At 37.4% G+C, this 22,509-nt stretch overlaps 1 protein-coding gene across 3 annotated transcripts in view; it reads left to right on the top strand.

Annotated features, from left to right (window-relative positions):
* SARNP (SAP domain containing ribonucleoprotein) overlaps positions 1–22,509 on the top strand; it is a 47,632-nt gene that overhangs the window by 133 nt on the left and 24,990 nt on the right. The window contains exons 2-10 of one of the 3 annotated variants that reach the window (XR_014083395.1): positions 8,094–8,193; positions 9,760–9,806; positions 10,033–10,100; positions 16,071–16,122; positions 16,959–17,032; positions 17,478–17,506; positions 20,061–20,086; positions 21,226–21,294; positions 21,476–21,580. Coding sequence is in view for 2 of the 3 variants with exons in the window: in XM_081595251.1 (XP_081451377.1) it covers positions 1,668–1,674; positions 8,050–8,193; positions 9,760–9,806; positions 10,033–10,100; positions 16,071–16,122; positions 16,959–17,032; positions 17,478–17,506; positions 20,061–20,086; positions 21,226–21,294 (516 nt within the window). In the remaining variant the exon portion in view is untranslated. Of the gene's footprint in view, positions 1–1,621; positions 1,675–8,049; positions 8,194–9,759; positions 9,807–10,032; positions 10,101–16,070; positions 16,123–16,958; positions 17,033–17,477; positions 17,507–20,060; positions 20,087–21,225; positions 21,295–21,475; positions 21,581–22,509 lie in introns of all 3 variants that reach the window. The other 2 variants (XM_081595251.1, XM_081595252.1) reach the window with 2 other exon arrangements.

Raw genomic sequence — 22,509 nt, forward strand, 5'->3', positions numbered from 1 at the left:
TTCTTCTACTCCATTTTCTGGCTCCCGCCGTAGTTCTGTTCTTTTGTGCCTCCCTTCTTCCCGCACTACGCCTTTTCTCATTTCCCATTTCTCCTCACGGTTTTACTATATCCTTACTTGTTATTCGGCACCTTTCTCCACTGTGGTGTCGTCCGTCGCCTCTCTACCGGGTTGTGGAAGTGCCTTCAACCTGTTCTACTCTCTCCTTGTTTCTCGTCAAACTGCATTACGTCAGTGGTCCCTTCCTCTTGGCCCCGTGCGGAGCCCGGGACCCCTTTTTCTTCCCTGGGTTTGTGCTTTCCTGTCTGTTGTCCAAAGTGGAGATTCCCGGTAGCAAAGGATGGCAGCTTCGTGTATTTCTGTCTATCTAGGTCTCAGACTTGATCCAGAAAATGCTTCCGTTCCCCTCTTTTAGACGGAGTGACGCCCCCGGGGCAAATTTGGAAACCTGAGGAGAAGCCTCCGAAGATAGGCCTCCCCTTAGAGGCCTGGGCTTTAGGAGACTAAGAGGTAGTGAAGTCACAGATACCCCAGATTGAAAGTTTTCGAGTTCTCTCAACGCGGTTCTCCGCCTACCAGCCTTCACCCTGCGCCCCACCACCCAAGAGACAAGTCACTCAGAACTGTAATATTTTGGGAAAACGTTTCCAAGGTTAGGGTTACCTCTGTCCCATTTCATTTCGCGGGTGGACCCTGCACCTCTTGGTCTCACCACTGGGTGACACTCAATCACAGAAGACGTTTTAAGTTGTGTCTTGGGAATCGTGAGAGCCGTTTCGTATTTAGATTATTTTCTTGGAAGAAAAGAATGTTTTTTTGGGGGGGGGGATAAATTAAGAGAGTATCTCAAGTTGTCCATTTGTGGTTTCACAAGTAGTTTTCCCATCACTTTTCAGTCATGTTCTGTTCACGTCCTGGGAGCCTTTGACAAACCAGGTTGATTTGGCCCACGCTGAAAACTGATTCTTTCAAGTTTGATGAGCTTTAAAAAAAAGTGCAAGGAGAGTAAGGGTAAAGAGAGAGAGGTCCTCTTAGTCACATTATTTGACACCAGTTAGACTTTCAGTGAAAGTTGATAGGTTTCTTACTCTTGGAATCTAAGCTGTACTGGGGGATTTTGTGTTAACCTGGAGTTACTGTTAACTTGGTGGTACCGAAATGAGCAGATTGTGTCAGTCATCTGCTAAGAGAATAACAAGTAAAAAATTGAGCATCTACTTCCATTATATGTATATTAACTTGTAAATTAGTATCACTATATGTTATGTACTACTGTTTGTATGTTATGAAAGAAACACAAAAGGAATTTTTGAATGAATGGAATAAAAAGGAAATATGAATATAAGATCTAATGTTTTCTTCCTATTAGTTCCATTTTTGAAACCCCTCGAGTAAGTCACTAGCCTTGTGACTTGCCTTTATAGGTTTTGTTTTGGTTTATGGAGTTCCACCTTCCATAAAAATCTGTTTGTCAGTTCCAGATTAAATCCGGTTTTGATTGGATAATGTCCTCTGATATGATTTCAGGTTATTATAGTCTTAGAAAGCATGAGGCAGTCCTAATAGCCTAAAAAGGATTCACTCTTTTAATCATATTTGCTTGTCTTTGCTTTTTCTCTAGAGCACTTCTTAACCTTTTGGAGGTCACAGATATCTTTGAAACTCTGATGAAAGGTATGGACCTCTCCCCAGAAAAAGGCATGTACACATAACTTTGCATGCGATTTGAGGGGCTTCATAAAATTACCTTGGAGCCCTGAGGAGTCCATGGACCTCTGGTTAAGAACTCATGCCTTTAATTCTGACTTCCAGGACAGTTAATGTTTGGTTCCATTGTTGATCATGGAGTGATCCTTAACTTTTGGGTTGACCTAGGGTTTATCTCTTTTTAAAAAAAAAAACCTTTCCATTTTTATAAAAGGAATTTGGGGCTATAGTGTGGGGTCTCAGAGGAAAGGAGAAAGCTTTGAAGTAGGAATGAAAAATATCTATCTGAGTTGATAATGTAAAGCCACATCAACTGCAAATTTGTGAAGATTTTGTGGAAATGGAGTCATTCCAACACAGTTGGAAAGAGACTGAATTGTGGGTGAAGAATGCCTTGAATTGTAATAGTACCAGATTTCCAGTCAGTTGTGAGAAAAGGGACACAGAGAAGAGAACTAGAAGGGTAGATAAAGAAAATAGTGAGACATTTGTAATAGTGAAGCATAAAGTACATTTGTGTTGGTGGTTGAAGATAGTTTGGAAAAGGAAAGTAGGTGAACTGTGTGACTGGAGGTGTATTGGAGTGATACTGAAAAGGACTTCTAAGTTGTGTAAGGTGTTTGGTTTTTGTCATACAGGCAGAAAGTGGGGAACCTTTGAAAATTTGAAAGGAGGAGCTGATGTGATAAGGTTTTTTTGTTTTTTGTTTTTTTCTTTGCCACGTGGCTTGTGGGATCCTAGTTCCCAGGCTTGGGATAGAACCCCAGGCACTGCAGTGAAAGCGCAGAGTCCTACACTGGACTGCTAGGAATTTCCCAGTTTGTGTTCTTTTGGCAGTAAGAAGGATGGGGTCTGGAGAGGAAGAAATTTCACCAGTTAGATTTTTATTATAGTAGTCACTCCCCTGCTTAAAACCTTTTAATTATATCCCTGCCAGCATCTAGTTTAGTTTTTCAAATTCCACCTAGTGACTTTATTTCACTTAGCAGAATGGCTGTTCATTAATTGCTAACATTTACTATGTGGCAGACACTGGTCAAATCAGTTTGTACACATCAGTTGATTTCTCACGATAACCCTAAGGCAATAAGGTAAATGCCTGTGTTGTCCCCATTGAAAATGAGAAAAAATGGAGACTTCCCTGGTGGTCCAGTGGTTAAAATTCCATGCTTCCGTTTCAGGGGGCTGAGGTTCGATCTCTGGTTGGGGAACTAAGATCCCACATGCCTTGTGGCTTGGCCTGAAGGAAACAAAAAATGAGAAAAAATGGAAGCTCAAAGAAATTGGATAACTTGCCCTAGGTCATGTACCTAGTAAGTGGTGGCTCAAATCCAGGCAGTCTGTCTCCAGAATTCCTGTTCTGAATTGCTGTGCTTGACTGCCTCTTCATACCTTAGTACTCAGAACCTTTATACATGCTTTTGGCTGCAGTGCTCTTGCTACCCCCATACCTTGGTTTAATTAACTGTTAATTTCCTTTCCTTCATTTATCAGTCAAACATCATTTATCCAGTGAACCCTTAGGTAGGCTGGGTTCCATCCATCTACACACACAGTCAGACCACTTTTTAAATGCTTTTATAGGACCCTGTACTTTTTTTAGAATCAGTTAAACATTACATATATGATCATTGCTTGCCTTGTTTCCCTGCTAGATTGTAAGCTCCATGTGGGCAAGAACTCTGTTTTGCTTATGATTATTTTTCTGTATCTAAGGTAATGCTTGACACACAGTGGGTACTTATAACTATTTGTCAAGTGAATAAACTTACTAAGACTTGAAATAGGTAGTGACTCCAAAAGTAGGAATGAATTTGAAAGAAATTTTGGATAGAGAATTTTAAGTATTTTTAGATCAGTTAAATGTGAGAGGAATGAAAGGTGACTCCAAGTAGTGACGCCTTTAGTCTAAGTTGGGAGGAGGAGAAGAAGCCAGTTTTGTGCAGGAGAGAAGATGAAGTTCAGTTTGGGGCATAAATGATAAATGTCTTTGAGATATTCATTTGGAGATATCTCGTAATCATTTGGAAATGTGGATCTTTGCTCAGGAGCTAAGAGCTGAAGATAAAGGTGTGGGACTTATTAAAATATTTATATATATATATATACATTTTTTGAGCTTATATTTTACTAGAGGGAGGTGCAGTAAATAAGTGAAATTTATAGTATGTCAGATAGCGATAAGATTTGCAGGGAAAAATAGAAATAGGAACTGTGAAAAGAGAAGGGTATTATAATTTTAAATAGGGTGACTGAGGGGAAGGCCTCATTGAGAAGGTGATGTTTAAGCAAAGTCTTGAAGTAAATGAAAGTGTGAGCCTTGTGCACAGTATTTGAGGTGATCATTAGGACTCTGGCTTTTACCCTTAATGAGATAGGAAACCAGTGGAGGATTTTTGAATGGAGGAGTGACATGTTCTTGAATTAAATTATCAAAAAGATCGCTCGGACTGCCTTGTTGAGAATAAACTATAATGAGGTTCAAGGGCTGAAGAGTTTACAATAGTTTGTATGAAAGAAAGACAAGGGATTAGATTCTGTGTCTGTTTTGAAGGAAGTGCTGACAGGATTTGCCAATAATTGGATTCTGGGAAGTGAAAAAGCCTTTGATACAAGTGGAAGCATAAGGAGGCCAAAGTCATCTTAGTGAATATCTGTATTTACAAGATTGGGTGGAAGAAGAGCTAGCAAAGAGTGAGGAGGAAAGGTAAGAGGAAAATAGTAAGAGAGATAGAGGGTGCCCATGAAAGCAATTCTTCATATTGATACTTAAAATTGGGCTTAAATCAGAGAGATCTGAGCTGGCTATTGGCGTCACTATTTTCTAGCTCGGTGATTTTTTTTTTTTTTAAGCAAATTATTGAGTTTCTTTAAGCTTTATTTTCTTAATTTATGAAATGTAATAAAAAAATTAACCACATAGATGTTGTGAGGATTAAATGAGGAAATGATGTTCAAAAGACTTAGCCTTTTGCTTGGCATCTATTAATACTTGAAATTTAATTCTTATCATATGAAGTGTTATAAATTTTATAAAATGTTTCTGTCCTTGAAGGTTTATAAGCCAAGTTGAGAGATAACAGGTGAAAAGTATTTGAATCAAAATTCAAGATTAGTAAATTAGTAGAAATCACAGGGCAGTGAATGGGGATTAATGTTAAATGTATTATGTAGTCAGTTGATCAGTCCTTTCTCTGCTGGTTGGATAGGTAGCATGAAAAATGCCTTATTAATACTGAAAAATAAGATTTTAGGATCGAGACTGAAAATTTAGTATTTGAATAGGTAATTCATACTCAACTTCACAATTTTAAAGATGTAAAAAGAGTATATGGTAAAAGGTTTCCCTCCTGCACCTGTCTTCAGGTTTCCTCTGAGATTCAACTGGTGTTAACGTATTTGTTTCTTGCCCAGGCATCTTGTGTTATAAACATTATATGACTGTTATGTGTGTGCATGTTATTTTTTACATTAATATTAGTATCTTACATACAGTATTCTATAACTTGTTTTTTTTAGTAGTCTTATTGAGGCACAATTCACATACTGTACAATTCACTCAATATATCTTGCTTTTTAAATACATTCTTTTAAAACATTTGAAAGTCAGATGCATATAAAAATGGGTAAGATTTGACATTATAGGTCCATATTTGAGGTTTTAAAAGGGTTTTGTTCTACTACTAATGTAATTGTGCCAAAATGAAATGTGTGAAATGACTTTATTTTCAGCTGTTCTGGTTTCACTCATCAATTTCCCTTTTGGATGGGAACCCACAATATAATAATAAATATAATAAAATAATAAAGTGATACAACAGTGTGTAAAAATGTATGTAATATTCTCATTTGACTAAAGAAGGGGACATGGAGGTGCTGAGAAGACTGCTGAATGAGCCAGAGACTTGAGGTTAGGGAATGAGGGCCAGTGGGAGGCTGAGATTTCAACAGCAATAGCAGGGTCAGTGGTTAGCAGTGGTGGATGTTGTCCATGCTAAACAACCAGTTGTACCAGTCTGTCAGCTTCAGGTCTGCCAGATCAGCATCCTGTGCAGAATCCATCACTGACTTATCTTTCCCTGTTACCTGAAAGATTTGTAAACTTCTGTCTGTATCTACATACAGTTTGGGGAGGGAAGAAGAAGGGAGGAACAGCTCTGTTAGAAAGTTGAATTTTGAATTGCCTGAGTATTTACATTCCTTTTCTCTAGATGGTCTTAATGTTACTTAAAGGAGGAGAAGAAAAAAGGAAGATCAGGAGTTACAGGAAGTAAAGAAATTGTATTGTGTTATAAACAAACAATCAATACCCTCTAAATACATACACAGTAACTGAAAAAAAAGTAAAGTACCACCATGGGAAAGATCTAGATTCTTAAGAAATGGACCTTAGAGGTCACTTAGAATCTAGATTCTAGATTAATCCTATTCACTGTATTATTTGTAGGTCATTGTTCATCCATGAACTCTTACTGGTTAATGATGAGATAAGTTTAAAAAAAGAAAGTAAGCTTTTAGAAACGTTTATAGCAGTCTGACATCACTGCTACTCCCCAAGTGTATGACTGATTTTCTCGTAATTGATTTGTTTGTTTACAAAAGTATTGGTCCACAACCTGGAATGCTATAAAAAGTTGGCAGCCCTATCTCTCTACCTATTTAAAAATATATTGATCTGTGAAATTCAGAAATCAGAGAAACAGTGATTCTGTCTAACCTTGTCTAACCCTTCACCCAGTTTCTAACACTTACTAGCTGCTAAGCACTATTGTAAATGCTTTACAAATATTTACTGGTTTAATCTTTGTAACAACCCTATGCTGCAGATACTGTTACATTATCCCCATTTCATAGGAAACTGAGGCACAGAGTGGTTACATTACTCACCTAGGCTACACAGATGTAAGTGGTAAAGCTGGAATTTGAACTCAATGTAGTCTGACTTCAGAGGCCTTGTTATGCTTTGTTATGCTCCATGCTTTTAATGATGCTTTTAATGGGTGATTACCTACTGTGTTTCTCAGTAAAGGGGGCTGTTGGCTTGAGTAGAACAGTTTTCCATGTTGTATCCCTTTCTGCCTACCTGTCCTACTCACTGAATACCCAATCAGAAAAAAAGCTCCCCTCTCCATTTCCAAATGCTTTCTTGGTTGAAAGCCTTTTAGAGATGACCAGCATATTTCCTTAGTTATAGCATTCTTTCTTCTATAGGAATCTGCTTTCTAACTTTTACTGGTTGGTCTTAGATCTGTACTTCAAAACTAGTAAAGTCTTTTTCCAGGACAAATATCTGTTTGTGCATTGATCTGCATATAGAATTTTTAAAACCTTCCATTTTCTTAGTTGTTCTCCTTGGATCAGCGTGTCATTATGTGCCTTAAAATGAGAATAAAGAACCCAGTAAGGCTATTACATTATTTAATATAGATTCTATTTTTTTAATTACCCTTAACCTAGAATTACTTTGGTAGCAAACTCTACCGTTAACCCTTTTTGCACTTGTAATCTTTCTAAAACCCTGACTGAGGTCTTATCCTCAGAGTTACTGTTGGGCCAGATCTTGTTCATCTGTTTGTTTTTTTTTTTTAAATGATGTTTTGAATATAATAAATTTAATAAAGTTTTGAATATAAGTGTAGTACTTTATAGGTATACCTTATTTCTTCTAAATTGAGTCTTCATTTTGGATCGTTTTCTCTGAAGAGCGAGCAACACCCCCTGACACCTCCCCACCTTTAGTTCTGTCAGTAATTTACCAATTCTTCCTCCTCCTGGTGTCTGCAAAGTTGTAAGCATGTCTATTAGATCTTTAGTCAAATTACTTATTTAAAAATCTTCAGCAGAACTCTGTGGCTTGCCATTACATATTTTTTTCCATTTTGGCAAAGATCCTTTAAGTGATTCATTGTTGACATTAAGGTAGCTAACATATCTACTTAATCCTGTGGTGATCAGACTTGTATGCATGTATATGGTAGATTGCAGTAAATGATCTGGGATAATAGTAAGGAGAATCTGCTTTTAGATAATTATATATTCTACTTAAAGATTCATTCTTTCTTTGTATGAACTGGTATAGTAATTGGGGAAAAAAGACACCCTCTGCTCAGAAACAGCTAAAGATTTATATAATAAATAGATATATGACTAGGTAAGAATTTTATTAAAGCAGGGTTATTCTTCACCATCTGTTAGAAAAGTCCTCTTGCATATTGAGTATTGTTGAGGGAAAGTGAATCATCTTGTGGTCCTAAAAGCTTGGTGGGATTAAGAGCTGTAGTTATGGGGTGAACTTTCTTTTCTTTCTTGTAAGAGCTGCTTTTTTTTTTTTCCCTCCACCAGGTTCATTCTGTAAATTAAGGAAAAGCTTTATTCTTTTTTCTCAGCTTGCTGAACTAAAGCAGGAGTGTCTTGCTCGTGGTTTGGAGACCAAGGGAATAAAACAAGATCTCATCAACAGGCTCCAGGCATATCTTGAAGAGCATGGTGAGTTCTCTGTGGAGCCAAAGAGTGATGCGAGTGAGGAGATTAATTTTTAGGCTCTGTCATACAGCAGATTTCTTTTTTTCCTTAGGTTGTCGATGATGTAAGATTTTAATTAACTCTATCAAGAAAACTCTTGTTATCTAAAACGGTAGTTATAATGAAATACCCCTTTCCTCCTTAAAAGACATTGTAATTTTATTTCAGCTAGTTATTTTAAAGGAAATATGGTAAAGCAAGTATCATTAGACTGAGAATTGTAGGATTCGAAGTCAAATTCCTCCTGTACCAGAAATTTACTAGGTAACTTTGGACAGCCACCGTTTTCATGGCTGAGTGTTTGTTCTGGTCTGTGAAGTGAGACCAGTGTCTTCCACCCTCGAAATCCATAAACTTAGGTAATCTCTGGTCCTTTCTAGCTTTCTGCAGTTTCACTTAAAAACAAATAAAAAAAAAAAACTTCATTAGGCATACTATCATCCCTCTCTAATTTTAATTTTTTTATTCCCTTTTCTTTTACCCACGTTTGCTTAGTCAGCAGTTCTAATGTGTCTGATACATATTTTTTGTCTTTACGGTTGTAAACCATGTAGTGTTGTTTGATCTATAGTAATTTTATGTAGTTGGCAATGAGGCCATAACCTTTATTGCACACTTTTTTCTCTTAAATGCTCACTTTTTTTTAAAGATGTATTTGTGTGAACTGTGACTGTGTAGTCATCTAGTCTGTTGATTCTAATTCCTGCATTGTATTCTATAATTTATAGAATTCACCACATTCTCTTTAGTTCATTCAGTGACTGACTCCTGTATTGCCTCCTGAACTACTTTTTTCACATTTCCTTATATCCTTGTGTGAGAGTCTTTTGGGGGTATATACTCAGGGATGGGGTTGCTAATAAATAGCTATTCATAAATGTTTACTTAATATGACTAAATACTACCAAACTTTCTCTGAATTGCTCTATAAATCTCATCATCAGCACATGAGGGTTCACTCTGGCCTCATTTTTCCTAATCTGTTGGTGGTTTCAATTTGCATTCTTCCAATTATTAAAAAGTTTAACCATTTCTTTTGCTTGTGGTTCTTTGGGTTTCTCCTTTGCCCATTTTTCTGTTGGGATTCTCATTGGTTGCTTGTTAGTTTGCAGGCATTTCTTCTGTATTCTAGTGACTATTCCCACGTTGATTTTATACACAAACATCTTCATGATTTTTTTTTCTGTGGTGTCCTTTCCTAGATTTGAAAAGTCAGTTTTTTGCATAGTGCTTTTGCTTCTGGGTTTTTTGTTTTTTTTTTAAGAAATTCTTCACTAAATTCTTCCACATTGCTTTTTGTTAATGTTGTAGTTTGACCTCATCTTGTTTAGTTCTTCAGTCCAACTGAGAGTTCAACCTCATATTGATGTTAGGTAGAGTATATAGTTTTATTTTCTCCATGTGGAGCAAATTTTATGAACATATTGAATTTTGTTTTGGAAAAGCAAAAAGATTATAATTTTAGCCTAAGTACAGTGATCAAGATGGTTTTGTAGCGGGGCTTGACCTGAATATTTTAATATTCTTTAGCTGAAGAGGAGGCAAATGAAGAAGATGTACTGGGAGATGAAACAGAGGTGAGTTGGAGAGAGTAAGGTTAGTCACTGGCCTGGCAGTGTGCCACTACCTTGGTCACATTGCTGCACATTAATCATTAGAGGGCTTAAATGCTGACTCTTTAGGGGCAAATAAAGGGGGAATGAAGGTTCCAAAAGCCTGGTTCATTTTGGAGTTCTCATATTTTTCTGTTGACAGGTATTTACTCTTGATTTATTTTAACCATCTTGTTTCATTTGTTTTTAGGAAGAAGAACCAAAGCCCTTAGAACTGCCTGTCAAAGAGGAAGAACCTCCTGAAAAAGCTGTTGATGTGTAACTATCCTTTTTTTATTTATTTATATTAATTTAGTTAATTTATTTATGACTATGCTGGGTCTTCATTGCTTTGCACAGACTTTCCCTAGATGTGGCGAGTGGGAGTGCTACTCTTTTGCAGTGCTTGGTCTTCTCATTGCAGTGGCTTCTCTTGTTGTGGAGCATAGGCTCTAGGAGCATGGGCTTTAGTAGTTGCAGCACGAGGGCTCAGTAGTTGCGCTCTGCAGCTCTAGGGTGTCTGGTCTTTTGTAGTTGTGGCACAGGGCTCAGTTACTTCACTGCATGTGAAATTGTCCTAGACCAGGGATCGAACCCTTGTCTCCTGCATTGGCAGACAGATTTTTACCCACTGTGTCACCAGGGAGGTCCCAACTATCCCTTTTTAATAATGAATACAGTGCAGATGGTTCTGGATTTTTTAGTGTTTCACTCTGTTTATCTCTTAAACATTCCTGTTGGCTTTTCTTATTAGATCATACATTTTTAGAAAAGTCTAGTTCATTTCAACTACATTGTCCCACTGAAGGAAAGTGAGTTTGTCTTTGGGTTATGTAATAGATAATTAGGACCAGGAGACTTCAGTCCATAAAAAGTTTATTTCTCTTAACCTTGTTGTATCACCGTGATAGATGATTCTCTTTCTGTGTAGAGAATCATGCAGATTTTCTGCATATATGGACTTTTGTAAGGGAGGAGTATGCGGGGCAGAGGTTATGTCTCAAGTAGCTCTGTATTCTCTCTTTTCTGGTTTATAGTGGAGGAAGGGAGGACAAAGTATTAATGAAAAGTAGATCTTGATTTATTTAAATTATTACACAAGGTTATTCATAAACATCTTTTATTTGGGATTTCCCCACAAATGTCTGGCCATCTTATGCACTGGCACATTAAGAGCAGTTGACTCCTTTTTAACATTTTTGCTCCTCATAGCTGTATTAATCTGTTCAATTATAAAGGGCAATATGTCTACTTGTAAAAAGTCATAAACAGTACATAGAGGAGTATATAAATTGAAAATTAAGGAGACTTCCCTGGTGGTCCAGTGGTTAAGACTCTCATCTTTCAGTGTAGGGGGCAAAGGGTCAGTCCCTGGTTGGGGAACTAAGATTCCACATGTCATGTGGTGCAGCCCCTCTGTCCCCCACCAAAAAGAAAAAAGAAAGAAAATTAAATGCCTTTGTCTGTACCTCCACCTGACTTCCCAGAGGTTTTCAGTATATTCTTTTGGAATATTTTATATGGTGTGTGTATATGTATATGTACATACACGATGCATATTGTTGGTTTCCTGATGTTTTTTCCCACGTATGGAAATCTTTCTATGTCATCATATAATGTCCTTATTTAAATATTAGTTGTAAAGACTTCCATGGCATTCCAGTGGTTAAGACTCCATGCTTCCACTGCAGGGAGCATGGGTTTGATCTCTGGTTGGGAAGCTTAAGTTCCTGCATGCTGTGTGGCAAGGCCAAAAAAAAAAATTAGTTATATAGTAGGTAAGGTTCTAAGTGTTTTACATATATTCTCATCTAATCCTCACATCAACTGTATGAAATGAGGATAATTATCCTAGTAAGTGGTAGGTCTCTCTTTTTTTAACATGTTGTTATACAATATTACAAGCTTATAAAAAAGTTAGGAGAATACTGTATAGACCCCTGTGAACCCGTCACATAGATTTAGTTGTTAACAACTTAGAATTTTATTCTTTCTGGCAGCTAATAGTACTTCATTCTAAAAGTAAATAGTAATTTCACCAGTCTCCTCCTGTTGATGGATATTTAGATTATTCATAATCGCAGAACATGCAGTGCTGCACCTCCTTATACAATTAATTTTAAATTTATGCAAGTATGTCCAAAGGATACATTTCTAGCAGGGAATTTGCTGCATTAGAGAGGATATTCCTTTAATATTCTATTAGATTTTGTCAAATACTACTGCTTTCTAAAGCCATTTAGTTGTTCCCCATAACAGGAGGTTTTTGTTTAGATAACATGCCTTGAGAAGATGGCCAATGGGATAGCTTTTGGGTTTTTTTGGTCTTTATGTCTTTATTTTTACACAAAGCAGTGCAAAATGAGGCAGTTCCTCAAAGGGTGACTTGGAGCCAGAAATTCCATCATGAATGTGAAAGTGTTAGTCACTCAGTTGTGTCCAACTCTTTGCGACCTTGTGGACTATAGCCCACCAGGCACCTCTGTCCATGGGATTCTCCAGGCTTTTTAAAAAAATTATTTGGCTGCACCGGAACTTAGTTGCAGCATACAGACTCTTGGTTGTGTCTTGTGGGATCTACTTCTCTGACCCAGGTTCCCTGCATTGGCCACTGGACCACCAGGAAAGTCCTGGGATAGCTTTAAAATAGAGAGGTTTTAGGAACTTACATGGCAAGAAGTATCAATGATCAGTGCAAAGAAATGGAAACAATAGAATGGGAAAGACTGGAGATGTCGTCAAGAAAATTAGAGATACCAAGGGAACATTTCATGCAAAGATGGGCACAATAAAGGACAGAAATGGTATGGACCTAACAGAAGCAGAAGATACTAAGAAGAGGTGGCAAGAATACACAACTATACAGAAAAGATCTCAATGACCCAGATAACCATGATGATGTGATCACCCACCTAGAGCCAGACATCCTAGAATGCAAAGTCAAGTGGGCCTTAGGAAACATCACTATGTACAAAACTAGTGGAGGTGATGGAATTCCAGTTGAGCTATTTCAAATCCTAAAAGATGATGCTGTGAAAATGTTGCACTCAATATGCCAGCAAATCTGGAAAACTCAGCAGTGACCACAGGATTGGAAAAGGTCAGTTTTCATTCCAATCCCAAAGAAAGGCAATGCTAAAGAATGTTCAAACTACCGCCCAATTGCATTCATCTCACACGCTAGCAGAATAATGAAAAATTATCCAAGCAAGGCTTCAACAGTACGTGAGCTGAGAACTTCCACATGTTCAAGCTGGGTTTAGAAAAGGCAGAGGAACCAGAGATCAAATTGCCAGCATCTGTTGAATCATTGAAAAAGCAAGAGAATTCCAGAAAAACATCTATTTCTGCTTTATTGACTATGTCAAAGTCTTTGTGTGGATCACAACAAACTGGAAAATTCTTTAAGAGATGGGAATACCAGACCACCTTCCCTGCCTCCTGAGAAATCTGTATGCAGGTCAAGAAGCAACAGTTAGAACTGGACATGGAACAACAGACTGGTTCCATATTGGGAAAAGAGTACATCAAGGCTGTATTTTGTCACCCTGCTTATTTATTTAACTTATATGCAGAGTACATCATGCGAAATGCTGGGTTGGATGAAGCACAAGTTGGAATCAAGATTGCCAGGAGAAATATCAATAACCTCAGATATGCAGATGACACCGCCCTTATGGCAAAGAGTGAAGAGGAACTAAAAAGCTTCTTGATGAAAGTGAAAGAGGAGGGTGAAAAAGCTGACTTAAAACTCAACATTCAAAAAACTAAGATACGGCATCTGGTCCCATCATTTCATGGCAAGTAGATGGGGAAATAATGGAAACAGTGACAGACTTTGCAGCATATTAAAAAGAAGAGACATTGCCGACACAGGTCTGTCTAGCCAAAGCTATGGTTTTTCCAGTAGTCGTGTAGATGTGAGAGTTGGACTATAAAGAAAGCTGAGCACCGAAGAATTGATGCTTTTGAACTGTGGTGTTGGAGAAGACTCTTGAGAGTCCCTTGGACTGCAGGGAGATCAAACCAGTCAGTCCTAAAGAAAATCAGTCCTGAATTGGAAGGACCGATGCTGAAGCTGAAGCTCCAATACTTTGGCCACCTGATGTGAAGAACTGATTCATCGGAAAAGACCCTAGTGCTGGGAAAGATTTACGGCAGGAGGAGAAGGGGATGACAAAGGATGAGATGGTTGAATGGCATCACCGACTCAATGGATATGAGTTTGAGCAAGCTCTGGGAGTTGATGATGGACAGGGAAGCCTGGCGTGCTGCAGTTCATGGGGTCGTAAAGAGTTGGACACAACTGAGTAACTGAACTGAGGGCAAGAAGGAGGGTGAAGTAAATACGGTGAAATAATTAGCCTGTGTGGGTTAAAAACAGTGAAGTTTGAGAATTCATAGTTACATTTATAATATGTAAAATATAATTCTCTTGTTTAGAGGGCTTTAATTTTATCAGTGAATTTCTAAACAAGGAAATTGACTATGTGGGAGAGGTTGTGTTTTTGCTTGTTAGAGGGATAGTAGTGGTTAGACTATGTACAGAAAGATTCGGGGTCCCTGTAGTTTGGAGAATGTTTTGTGTATGACTATGAATAAGAGAGAAACTTCTCAGTGAAGACAAGAGATTTCACATGAGCCTCAGAGTACGATGTGTATTTATTGCTTGAGCTTAATTGTGCCTTAGGGAGTTGGAACAGATCTGAAGGAAGCTTCCTCTCAGGTCCCCTTTTTGCCATGAGGTGTACTGATGGGACGGAGAAGGCAATGGCACCCCACTCCAGTACTCTTGCCTGGAAAATCCCATGGACAGAGGAGCCTGGTAGGCTGCAGTCCATGGGGTCGCTAAGAGTCGGACACGACTGAGCGACTTCACTTTCACTTTTCCCTTTCAATCACTGGAGAAGGAAATGGCAACCCACTCCAGTATTCTTGCCTGGAGAATCCCAGGGACGGCGGAGCCTGGTGGGCTGCCGTCTATGGGGTCGCACAGAGTCGGACACGACTGAAGCGACTTAGCAGTACTGATGGGAATGTGGAGGAAGTCATTAGCTTGGGATTTGGTGAAGAGGACTGCTATTTAAATGGCATTGGACTTCAAGTAAAACATTAAACTTCCATGTCCCTTTCTGCCTGAAGAAAATGAGAGGGTTGGGGAAGGAAAGATGATTAGGAACTGGAAAAAAGTCAGAAATTTCTTTTAAAAAATTCTTTAAACATTCAAAAGGAGATCTCCTCACTTTGTCTTTCCTTGATATTCTCCAAAAAGATAACCTCAGTTTCTAGTTTGACTTTTTTTTCACCTCCCCCCACCTTTGCTGAAACCAGGGCAATTAAATATTGCAGGACTTAGTTATGGTCAGCAGGGGGCTCCCATTGCTTATCTGTCAGTCCAGGGACCTCCAACAAAAGGATGGAGCAGAGAGTGTTCCTGTTCCAGAATTGCTTCCTCTGAAAATGCCATTAAACCATTACTACCTTTCAGGGCATCAAATGGGAAAAGTGTCCGGGATATTGGAACAAAAGCCGCCCATGTCTCTAAATGAGGGACCTTAATGAGACTGGTTATGACCCACAGTTTTATGGGAGTTGTTTGGTGGAGGGTTAATACCCTTCCATTTATCCTGGGTACTTCCGAACTTTGTCTCCCGCCCCTCTGGTCCCTCTGCTTTTGTTTTCTCTTAAACCTTTTGACTAGTAACTTAGCATGTTTTCCTAATTCAGACTTCCCTTAGCCTTTTTTTCTTCTCACTCCCTTTGGCATTTTTATTTGTCCCACTTTGACTCTTCCAGCTGTAGCTATGGTCCCATGGGAGATATAAGGGATTTGTAAAAGAAGGAAACCAGACCTTGTAGAACACTCATTAATTGTGATGAAAATTGAGAGCTGGTATTTAAATAAGGGTTGGAGGAATAGTCATTAGTCCAGAAGTACATTTAAAGTTCCTAAAAGTAAATGAAATGATTTCCATTGTCCTTTGAACATTTCCCTCAGCTCAGTGTATTTAATCACACTTCTTTTCTGGTTGCTTTCTTATAGTAAAGTAACTTAGTCTGTTATTTGAACTTTTTTATGAATAGATGACAGTTTAAGGGACTGAAAAATCTGATGGGCTTCATGCTTTTTTGGTCTGAAGGGTGGCAGAGAAATATGGGACAGAGAACATGATTCAGGTGAATTCTTATACAATTCTAAGGTTTCAGTTTAGAATATCATTTTTCTGATTTTAAAAATCTCTTTTCCAGGGCAGCAGAGAAAAAAGTGGTAAAAATTACATCTGAAATACCACAGACTGAGGTAGGTCATTGTTTCGGAAGAGCAGTCTATATATATCTTTCTGTTTTTTACCCTTTATTCTATCTGTGTCATCACTTTAAAATATTTACTCATAGGCAGAAAATCAGTATTGACAGATTTAGGTAGTGATACATTTTTACACCAGCTACACTTGGAAATATATTTGGGCTGGCATAGTTGCCTTGAAGCCCTAATCTTTTATATAGTATTCTGGTCTTAGTGGTAACTCTTTTTAAGATGTTTATAAACTGGGATTGGAGTTTGAGAGGATTGTACCTTGAAAGAGATGAAAAGTTAAAAGGGAAGATGTCACTCACCAATTACTACTAGCTAGCTGATGAGATAGAAATTTCTTTGGATTCTGTCTCAAAATCTCTGAAATTACGTTCCAGTCAAGATCTGTGGGCTTTTTTTGTACTTTTAAAGTAGAGATGGCATAGGACAACGCTGACTCATTTCTTTTTTTTTTTTTTTTTGGTATCTCATTTCTAACTGAAAGAGTACACAACTAGTGTTGGAACCAAGCTGTTCCTTTGATCCATTTTCAAAGGTCAACCAAACACAGCTTTTGTCTTCTTGGCTTGATGTAGAATGTGGGTTTTATTTTATTCCTTCCCTTTTGTTTTTGAGGACATGAATGTAATAATAGTCTTTTTGTGTTTGCTTTCTGGAAAGGGCTGTTGAGTTAAGCCCTGGGATGGATACAACCTGATATCAGTATAACTCAGTTTAGACCTTTAGAAATTACTCCTGATCTCTAAATGACTTTTCTCTTAAAATAAGGAAACCAGGAATTGAATTTTTCTCTGCCCTTTCTTTTGTCTGTTATTACTTAGAGGATGCAGAAGAGAGCTGAGCGATTCAATGTACCTGTGAGTTTGGAGAGTAAGAAAGCTGCCCGGGCAGCTAGGTGAGTGTTCCCAGCTATTTAGATCTGAGATAGTGATAATATTAAGGTGAAGGGGTACGGTAGGTTTTCAATACAGTTTATTTTAAGTAGAATAGAGGCCTTGCTGAAAAGAAAGGCTATCTTGGCTCTGTTCAGAACATGTCTGCTGGATGGATGTAGTAGCTGTAAGATTGGGTTTTATTAACAAGCAGAGTTTTTGTAATAGGAAAAAGACAGGAACTGAGTGTTACTCCCAATTCTGATAAGGCTACATTTTAGTTTATTCTCTGGACTCTTGGTGAGAAAAAGAGTCAACTGAACCTCTTTCATGGAGTTGTTAGAATTAGCTAATGATTGCAAGGCTTGAGATCACAAGCAAGAAGTGCCATATGTACACTTGACACGGATACAGACAACCAGGAATGTGAACAGCTTCCTAAAATTTAGCTTGTTTTTCTTTCTACAGATTTGGAATTTCTCCAGTTCCATCAAAAGGTAAGAATATAGAGACTTCTAAAAAAGTTATCTTTATATTTTTACTTTTTTGGCACAACAGATTTTATTTCTCCAAATTAGGGTAAGCTTGTTAGTTCTGGCAGCCTTTAAGAGGTTATTATATTCACCTTTTTGGTTTAGGTAAAGCCATTTCAAGCCTTTCCGGGCAATTTAGAGAAGGTACTAAAGTTTGAGAGAATAGGAAGCAGTGCCAACATTTGTTTTCCTTTTCTTGGACATCTTCAGAGAAGGTTCTAGTACCAGCATTATTCTGGTGTCTCAAATCAGCATATAATTATTATGTACCTGTCCAGTGTTATATTACCTAGTGTGAGTGGCAAGAGGAAAAAGAGTATCTTTTACCTTTTAAGAATTTATAAGGAAATAATCTTGGTTATGCTTAAAGACTTAGCCACAAGGATTATATCACTGTATTATTTATAGTGATCAATAACTGGAAACAATGTAATATACAATAGAGACCTGGTTAAGTAAATGTGTACCATAGTACAGTTAGAAGACCATGAAGATGTTTAAAATAATACTGTTTAAAGTTGTATCTGTCCCATTTGTCAGGAAATTGGGAAAAGCAAGTTATAAAATATTTGTAGTATGTTCCCATTTCCCAATACAAGTACATGTATGGATAGGAAAAAAGATTAGAGGGATATATACTAAGTTGATAACATTCATTGCCTCTGGTTGGTGGAATTTCGAATGACTTCTTTTTGCTTGTCTTAAGTTTTTAGCTTTCCACAGTGAACATGTATCTGTAATAAATTAAGGGGAAAAAGTTATTCTTTTTAAAAAGAACATAATACTTGTTCTGAGAGACTTTAAATGTGCTTGCCAGATACAATACAGACTTCTTAGTGGGCTGTTAAAAGTTTCAGGTCTGTTAGGAAAATGTCCTCCAAAGATCTTGTAGAGTTTCACTATGGCTTTTAAAAGACCAGCAAAATTCTGGTCACTGTGGCTACATGCTTTAAAAACAAAATATTTTCTGACATTTTATTATATCAGAAGAGGGATCATAGGGTTGGTAATGGAAGAGCAGAAGTTAATATTATTTAATGGTGTTATTTGAAGAAAGACTAAAGTTAAAATTAATGCTTAGCCTGAAAAGGAAAGTTGACCAATAAAGTAAAAGGAAATATTGTTTTATGAGTGAACATAAAAATATGTAAATAGTTCCTAGTACATAGGTTATGGTAAAAATCGAGTCCAGGACTTCCCTGGTGGTCCAGTGGTTAAGAATCCCCCTGCCAGCACAGGGGACACAGGTTCCATCCCTGGTCCAGAAATATTCCGCATGCAACTAAAGCACATCTGCCACAACTACCGAGCATGTGCACCCTAGAACCTGTGCTCCGCAACAAGAAAAGTCACCGCAAGGAGAAGCCCAATGAGGAGTACCTCAATGAGGGGTAGACCTGCTCACTCACTGCAGCTAAGAGAAAGCCCATGTGCAGCAACAGAGACCCAGTGCAGCCAAAATGAATGAATTAATTAAAAATTTCAAAAAAAACCCAGTTGAGTTTATACCTGAAAATTTACAGTGGAAAGTTAAGGAGCCAGTTGCAGTATTGAGATTGCTTAAACTAAAATTCTGAAAAGTTTTACGTAAATAATTATTGACCAGAACAGGGTTGAGCCTAGAGGCTAATATGCTGCTTGGTTCTAAGTGATAATTTCAGGACAGAACATTGGCTTTAAGTAGCCATAATTTTAACTGTCTATAATAGTAGCTCTGCACCTTTGTAGATATGATGTCTTTCTCTTTGAACAGCTTTATTGAGATATAACTCATATATCATCCAACTCATCCTCTTAAAGTATATAATCCAGTGTTTTTTAAATATATTCAGATGGTTGTGCAGCTATCATCATAGTCTGATTTTAGGACGTACTCATCACCCCCAAAAGAAACCCCATACCCATTAGCTTTTCTCATCTGCTTTCTCTGCCCTCACAAGCAACCAGTAAGTTTTTTCTATGTGTTAGTTTGCCTTCATATAAATAGTATCATACAATTCATGGTCTTTGTGACAGGCTTCTTTCACTTCACATAATGTATTCCAGGTTTATCCCTATTTTAGGATTTCTTTTTATTGTTGGGTAATATTACATTGTATTGATGTGTACTAAGTTTTATCTACCCGTCAGTTGACTGTACGGTTGGGTTGTTTTCACTTTTTGGCTATTATGGCTAATGCTGCTGTGAACATTCATATACAAGTTTTTATGTGGTTATGTATTTTCATTTCTCTAGAGATATATACGTATAAGTAAAATTGCTAGGTCATATGGTAAGTTCTATGTTTAACTCTTCGAAGAACCACCAGACTTCTCCAAATTGGCTGTACTATTTCATGTTCCCAGCAGCAGTGAATGCAGATATGGTCTCTAGATGTCATCTCTGCCTTTTCTTTAACTTTATTAGATAAAGGACATTTTTCCTATATATGATTTTTATCCTATCTAACTTCATTTCAAGACTGTCAGCTTTCTTTATGACTTCTAAGAATATAAAATAAAACTTTTATTTCTTTAGGCCTGTCATCTGACACCAAGCCTATGGTAAGAAATTTTTTTTTTTTCTTTTAATCTTAAGTCTATACAGTTAGTTTTAAGTTAGGAATTTCCTCCTTCTCTCCAGATAGAGGAAACAGATGATATGAATTTGGTGACTGTTTTCAGTACAGTGTTTTATGTCCTGAATAGAATGAATTGTTTGAGGTACTGAGAGGTCAGGAAAATTCTTGCATCTTCAGAGTCATAAACATCTTCCTTCCTACCACCCCTCTTAGGAAAAAATGAATAGATTTTGTTAGCTAGAGGATAATCCATATAACTTTTATGGTACTGGAGTTTTACACCTCATCCAGTACCTTTTGGATAATGTCTAACTCTTAATTACCACAGGATAATCTGTGGAAGCAACTTATGAGGTCTGTCTGTAGATACTGGTCATTTTCAACACTACCTGTTAAATATCAGAGAGTAAAGACTAGGAAAGTATGTCTTCTGGACTATTATGACTTGTCAGCATGCTTAGAAAGTGCAAACAGATGCTGTAAAATATGTTTCACTTTATGAAATTTTGCTCTTGGAGTTATAGTTCAATAATTAAAGTGAAGGTGAAATGTTTTAGTAGTAGTAGTAGTTATTAGCAGTGGTAGTAGTAATAGAAATGTCCCAGATATGCTTATATCATCTTATATATCAAGGCTTCCAAGAAAAAGGAAGTAAGAAAATTGAGTTGGGCACTGGTAGTGCGTTTGTCTTCTGAAGAATGGAGAGCTTCAGTGATAGTTTCTGTTTGCTAGGAGATCGAGTTAAGAATTACCTGCAAAGGCTTGGTATATAAATTAACAATTTTGAACTGTGAATAATAGACTTGTTTAGAGGTGATGATTTAGACATTTGTTTGCTTTTTCAAGCAGTGTTTGGCCTACTTTGATCTTAAAGCCTCCTTAGGCTTTTGCCACCTTTGATGAATGAAGGAGGCAGGGCTAAATCTCTCACTGCATTCCAGAAGAGGTCTTTTAATAATTAGTGGCATGAAGGAGTGCTGCTTAGTTTCCTAATTTGGCATATAGGGTATCTTTGATGTTGTATAGGCTTATTTGAAATCTTAGCTTTGGATCATAGTTTGTACCTCTGTGTTTTCTGTTTTGATTTTTTTTTAATATGTTTTTTCCCCTATATTTTTGTAGGTTAACCTGGATAAGCTAAAAGAAAGAGCTCAAAGGTTTGGTTTGAATGTCTCTTCAATCTCCAGAAAGGTAAGGTACTATTTTTGCAACATTAGAGCAGCTTGGGGCTGCATAGTTTGGAAATGACTGTCCTAAGAATAGAACTGGCTACTCAGCACTTCATTTAATGCAGTCCTTTGACTATCACCTCCTCTCACTATTGATTACATTATGGGAATTGTTTCACAGAGTTAATTGTTCTTTTCTACAGGTTGTTTGCATAACTTCCACACTGGCTGTTAGAACAAGGTCTATATTTTTCTGAGTTAAGATGTTGGATTCAGTGATGTTACATCTGCTTTAACTTCTGATACAGGTATATTGGAAATTAAATAATCAGAGGAAGACAGTCTTGTCATTAGGCAAAGATACTCGAAAATAAAATTTGGAGGTTCTATAGAAAACACTGAGAAAGTTACTTTATTCTTTCTACCCTTTTGCTAACTGACACTGTTTAGTTTAAGCAAGATGACTTTGTTGACACCATGCCCTGTGGAGTGATCAGTTCTACAGGACATTGTGTTTGGAGTTTTGCTAGGCACATTAGAGAAAATGCTAGAGTGAGTAGTCTCTTAATCTTTGTTCTGTGAGGATGAGACGCATGTTTCTTGGTTGTTGAGGTGATAGTTGGATTAAGGGAAGATTATTTTAAATCAGAAAAACCATCATAAGAAAAAAAAAAATTTCCCGCTCAAGTATGGAAGCATTTAGCTCTCTAGAAATCCATTGGAAAAAACTGATCTGACGGTAGTTATACTTTTGCTCAGAAAAAAAGCTGAGCATATAAAAATTGTGTCCCTGTGGGACTCATAACCTTGAACACAACTGTGCTTCATCTTCCTTCCCTTTGGGTTACATTTTTTATGTTTACCAGAAATATAACATGATGTCTTTTTGCCCAACTTGATGCTGAGACCATAGGTATTCAGTAGGAGTATTTGGTGGTTTATGTGGACTGAAATAAGGGAGTTGAGAGGGAGGCAGAATATATAATTCTTAAACCACATACAGCTTAATTGGAAAGAGTTATTATAAACCAAAAGTCATTTGTGTTTTGTTAGATGGTCAGAGGGAAGGGGGCCTTGTATCTGTGGCCCTGATTTTCATCTTGCCTCCTTCTTTTGTATATGAGGCCTGGGTATCTGAGAATCTCAGCAATAACTCCACTCCTCTAGGGAATTGTATTAGTTTGGTGTTGGAAGGCAGAGGTACAAAAGGTACCCAGTGAACTGAGATGGTATCATG

The sequence above is a fragment of the Giraffa tippelskirchi genome, chromosome 4 (assembly GCF_054371585.1).
Source record: "Giraffa tippelskirchi isolate mGirTip1 chromosome 4, T2T-mGirTip1v1.2.pri, whole genome shotgun sequence".
In the NCBI taxonomy this organism is placed as follows: Eukaryota; Metazoa; Chordata; class Mammalia; order Artiodactyla; family Giraffidae; genus Giraffa; species Giraffa tippelskirchi.